The sequence below is a fragment of the Saccostrea cucullata genome, unplaced genomic scaffold (genome assembly GCF_032062105.1).
Source record: "Saccostrea cucullata isolate Sc308-1 unplaced genomic scaffold, CSIRO_AGI_Scuc_v1 ctg856, whole genome shotgun sequence".
NCBI classification, from domain to species: Eukaryota; Metazoa; Mollusca; class Bivalvia; order Ostreida; family Ostreidae; genus Saccostrea; species Saccostrea cuccullata.
The window spans coordinates 129,788-135,894 of NW_026917912.1; the positions used below are offsets into that span (position 1 = coordinate 129,788).

General features: G+C 33.0%; 1 protein-coding gene across 1 annotated transcript; it reads right to left on the reverse strand.

The window, feature by feature from the left end:
• Positions 1-1,498: 1,498 nt before the first annotated feature.
• LOC134261723 (uncharacterized) lies at positions 1,499-3,312 on the reverse strand. The gene is made up of 2 exons (XM_062744156.1): positions 2,698-3,312; positions 1,499-2,020 (listed from the first exon to the last, which is right to left on the reverse strand). Exons 1-2 carry the CDS (start codon positions 3,310-3,312, stop codon positions 1,499-1,501), a joined length of 1,137 nt encoding a protein of 378 aa, XP_062600140.1.
• Positions 3,313-6,107: the final 2,795 nt, after the last annotated feature.

Genomic DNA, 6,107 nt, shown 5'->3' on the forward strand with positions numbered 1-6,107 from the left:
TTGCAGGCAGAAAAAATGTATATATCAAGAAAAAATAGCGGAAAACTGAAAAATGTGTCACAGATGACTGAGAGACAGAAAAGAGCAGTGCGTAAAAGATAAAGAACAAATCAAAAACACAAGAGAAAAAGATATTATAGATATGTTAACTACAAACACTTCTTCAGATTCTACAGATGACAAAGAATCGGTTATCAATGAGTTAAATGCTGACTGACGTTTTTCATACTAATTGTAAGTCCATTAATTATACACTGAATTTGTGACCGTGTCATATTGATGAACAAACACAGTATAAGGGTTACATGGATTCTTTATTGCCGGGATCTCGCTCCACATATAAACAATTGAAAATATCGGCCCTATAAGAAATAAAATACAATAAGTAAATGACATCAAACAATATATTCAGTTCAATGCAGTCCTCATACATCGACACGGATTTAATGTTCCAAATTCATGAATGCGTAAAAAGGGAAATAACTCTTACAAATTTCAGAATTACCAAAATCGTGTTTAGATAGAAATTTCCGTAAGTTTGAATAATTTATCAAAGTATGTTAAAAATGTAAAAACAAGTAATTCCTATAGCGTACCAATTTATGGAATCAGGCTGGGCACTAACAAAAATGCTGGCTCGAATATTACATCTATACAGAATCTATATAAAAACAACAACCATAGGTTCAGCCGTAATCTCAAGACAATATTATAGCTGATCATAAAAATAATAAAACTGTACAAATTACAACATCTATATCTAGTATTACTTATAATCAATATGATTACTGATAATAATGCTTTACAAGAGACAATGAACTTTATTTCAAAACTTCACTCGTTCTCTCTTTCAATCAAAGAAATTATATTACGTAAAGATAGAAAGATAAAAGTAGAAAAATAGATAAGACTTACTGTATGTGATCTGTATAATAATGCTCAAAGTAATCTTGTAAACACGAATGTATATATGGTTGTCACTGAGACAGAATCGTCTCACAGCCGGTAACTTTGGCTGTCCGTGCGAGAAGGAAGTGCCCCCCGCACATCACATCGAACAATAGAAACTTACCGCCAAAACCCTTGGCCAATAAAATTTCGTAACTCGTAATGTCAAAGGTCGACAAGGTCAGCCAGTCAGAATTAGTAACATGCAAAGTGAAAAGTGCAATGATGATAATGAAAACTATAAAAACAATTTGAGATAAATAAATATTCTTTATTAATTATTTATTTATTAAAACCACTCTGCCACATACTCCCCCTGTTTGGAAAATGACGACCCCGTCATTAATCAAAGGAAACCTGTACAATATCAAGAAATGTAAAGTTATAAACATTTCATATTCTGACTTGTATATACACAATAATACTCACCATTCTGCAAATTCACACATGCAATGCTCAGGAGCAATGTGTGAGAAAACATCCTAAAAACTGAAATATATACAAATTAAAATTCTCAGGAAAAGCTGAAAAGAAAATCATAGAATAAACATTACTGCTTCATTAGATAAATCATTGTATCAATGATTTTGTTCTCAAACCCTCTACAGGAACAAGTGATCAGGATACTCTGTAGGTACTGTATCTTCTCCTTTGCGTTCCAAGGATCCTCAGTACTTTTACCTCTTTGGACAGACTGTACAAATTCACCACTCCTCATCCAGGATGGCTGTGTTTTCTGTCGAGTACTTCTCCTGACTTGCTGCTCTTCTTCATCATCCTCCACTAGTGTTTCTTCAGGTGCAATCTCTGCAGCATCTTCAATGCATACTTGACTATTGTCACCCTGTGACACCTCTCCCAACTGGTCAGTTGTAAGTTGCTGTTGTTCAGTTTCCACTTCATCTGAATCTTCAGCTTGTTGAGCGTCCTCAACTTCTATCCCTACCTGACTTTCTCCTTCGTCATTAGCATCATGTGGGATGTCCTGACTAAAGCTTGGTACCGGTACCTCATTGTCTGACTCCTCCTCAGATTCACTATCACTAGTGGTCTCTTGTACTGGTTCTGATTCCTCTTAGTTCTATTCTTTGTAGATTCAGCTACTGCTATATCTGACTTTGTCTTTCTGGATTCTCTAAAACTATCCAGGTGACCTATAGGAAGTAGGAGATTCCTGTGCAATGTTCTCTTCCTTCCCTCACCACTCTCTTTCCTTACAACATACACTGGTATTGTGGGATTTGGTTGCCTCAGTACTAGGGCTGTGTATTGAGTAAAAAATTCCGATACGATACGATACAATATTTTTTAAAGCGATATGCGATATATTGGATTCTAAAACAAGTCCATCAAAAAAGGCTTTTTAATTATTTAATGTATGTATTTCATAAAAAAATTGTGTTTTATTACCCATTTCAAAGTTCTTATCCCATAGTCAGTAAATAAAACACTTCCAATCGAAACTTTTAATGACTGTAAAATCAAAATGTATTAAAATAAAATTATTTTGCAATTTATAATAACTATAAAAACTGTGTTATTTCTTTAATAAATCTATAATTATTGATCAATTTTAATTCAAAAAAGTTCAATATAATCTTTGCTGGTTAAAATTCACATCTTTTTAGCAGAATTAGGAGAAAAAGTGCTTGTCCGATACGTATTGGAAGTAATTTTTCGATATGATATTTTTCTTGAATATCGATACATATCGATATATCGATATATTGATACAGCCCTACTCAGTACTATGTAGATGTCCTCCTCCCATCTGTCTGCTATTTTATGTTTGCCATCGAAACTGACAATTTTCACTAAGACCCTATCCCCCTCTTTGATGTTGTTTCCCCTTGTCTTCATATCATATACTTCTTTTTGTTTAAAACGGGCTGCTGTTGCTGATGACGTTGCAATTTCATAAGCTTTCTTCATTTTCTGGCGAAGGTCTTCTATGTACTTGGACAATGTTTTCTGTTGCTGGTTGTTAATACCAAAGGCCAAGTCAACTGGAAGCCGTGGTTCCCGTCCAAACATGAGGTAGTAAGGTGACTGATTGGTACTCTCATGGCGTGTGCAATTGTATGCATGGACTAATGGTGCAACATGAGACTTCCAATTAGATTTCTGATGTGGCTCTAATGTTCCTAGCATGTCCAACAATGTCCTATTAAAGCGTTCAGTCATCCCCTTTCCCATTGCATGATATGTAGTAGTTCTGGATTTCTTCATGCCGGTGATGTTACACAGTTCCTTTATGATTTTGCTCTCAAAATTTGCTCCTTGGTCACTGTGGATTCTTGATAGTATTCCATAGTAAGTTATGAAGTTGTGAAATAGGGCTTCAGCTGTTGTTCTTGCTGTCATATTGCGAGTTGGTATGGCGCGAATCTAGTGAAGTGGTCAGTGATCACCAAAATATGCTGGAAACCTCCTTTTGAATGTTCTAGCGTTAAGAAGTCCATACAGACTAGTTCTAAAGGATATGATGTTTCTATGTCTGTCAAAGGTGCATACTGGTTTGTTGGTGTCTTCCTACACACGCGTCTTTGGCAATTTTTAATCCAGTTCTCTGTGTCCTTAAACATTCCATTCCAATAGAACCTGTCTCTGATAAGGGATAGTGTCCTTTCCCGTCCTGGATGGCCAAATTTGTTGTGTAGATAGTCTAAAACACTGCTGATGTAACACCTAGGTAGAACTAGTTGATTTCTTTCTTCTCCTGAGGTTCTGGTTTTTCTGTATAATACACCGTCTTCTATAAACAAGTTCTTAAAATTTCTCCTCAAAGCATTTGATTCCTCATTAGATGTTATTTGGTGTTGTTTTGGTTTCTTTCCACTTTTCACAAAGTATTTCCATTTCCTCAGTAACTCATCTGCATCCTATCTTTGTTTCCAGTCAATTTTGGTGGTGTCTGATATATCTGATTCACTGATGGTCTGTTGAAAAACATTGGTATCTATAGCTATACTCTCTACTAATCCTTGTGTGTATGTTGAATTCGAGATGGCTTTGATTGATTCCTTATCTATCTGTACATCCTCTGGAACTCTGCTTAATCCATCCGCATCCTTGTTATTCTTACCAGGTCTGTAAATGATGTTAAAATTGTAGTTGGACAATTCCGCTAACCATCTATGTCCGGTTGCGTCCAATTTTGCAGTCGTTAAGACATATGTAAGAGGATTGTTGTCTGTATATACGGTGAATGAGTTTCCGTAGAGATAATCCTTGAACTTCTCAGTTACTGCCCACTTAAGGGCTAGAAATTCCATCTTGTGGGCAGGATAATTTCTCTCTGATCTGGTTAATCCTCTGCTTGCGTAACTTATGACTCTCTTTTTCCCTTCTTGTGTCTGTGTATGTAATAGGGTTCTTGGAATACAAACGACATCATTCCTGGGTTTAGTTGATTTTATTAGATAGAGTAGTAATATAGTACAAGTAGTAGACCCTGTAACAACAATAACAATTATTAGACAAGATAAAAATATACATTCAACTGCAATACAGTATTTGTTATCATTATAATAAATTCATACTTTATAGTTCATATTCTCTTTGTATTAAATTTATATAAAAATAATTACTTCTTATTTATCACAGATCAATTCATCATAAAAATAATTCCTTTGACAATTAAGTAATTTAAAATAAAAGAAAATCATAATAATTTATCATAATCATTATCTGATTTTAAATAATTCAGAATCAAATGATCTTACTGAACATTTAAAAAAATACAATATCATGCATTGGACTGAATACAAATGAAATTCAATTCAACACAAAATGTAAACATGCAAGACAAATACTCAAAATAAAGTTTTGTCAACACATATATATATAATAGAACAACACAAACATAAAACACATAAATTACCTTCAATATGGTCAAAAGGTCTTGATATTAGATACTACCACATATGCATACACATGCGTGTCAGTCCTATAAAGAATGCATAAAAATGAGTAATCTTCCTTAGCTGATATAAAAATCTTTAAAAATGATAACTGATTAATTTAATGAAAAATACCTATGCTTTTAATTGGAATGATTATTTAAATTAAATGAAATAAAAGATAAAATTCCTATTTTTATGATAAATAGCATTACAGTTATACAAGTTATTTATAAAACTAATTTTACAACTTTACACTTATTTATTCATTTCACTCAGTCCTACATATATACAATTTCATGACTGAATTAGAGTGAAATGTCAGATAAAATATTTATGTTACTCATTTACACATGTACATAAACTCTCAAACTTTCAGTTATACAAGTTATTTATAAAACTAATTTTACAACTTTACACTTATTTATTCATTTCACTCAGTCCTACATATATACAATTTCATCACCATTCTAACACCTTTTTCACTCACTTTCATACAAAATCAAAATCACAATCATACAAAATAATATAACAACAGACCTGAGATCCTTGAAATACACCCTCGATGAAAATGTAGATGAAATGAACATTCAACTGAACACCCAAAATAGTAAACTCAGGGAATCACCAAAAATACACACTGTCCTCTTGGACACAAAGACTGGTATGACCAGTTCTACCCAAAAATATCTACCCACAAAGAGATTTCCCTCCAAAATCTCGACCAATGAAATCTCATTGTCAGGTCACTTCATAGGTCACTGACCTGTAAAAGTTTATAGCTATAAATAAGTATAAGGGAAAACTTATATCTAATAATTCTTAATTAATTTCTAAATAATTCTAAAGCTTCTAAAGTATAATATACCTTAAATAAATAATAAACTGCTGAAATATAAATAAATTAAATTAAATAAATTCCTGGAAATAATCATATCAAAATTATTTAGCAGACAAAAATAATAATATGCATGTCAAATAAATGAAAAATTCTAAAATACTAAAACTATACACTCTTTTTAAATATTTACACTTTACCACAGATATAAAATCGCTCCAAGTCCTTGAATACTGACATCTGTGTGTAACTCGAATGGAATTGAGTAATCTGGAAATCCTAAAATAGGTGGTTCTGCTAACAGGTGTTTAAGTTTGGTAAATGCTTGTTCTTGTTCTTCACCCCATATCCATTTCTGTTTGGCTATCTGTTTTCCTTTCTTCTTGTCTTTGGGTATTGGCATCAGGATGGTCAATGGT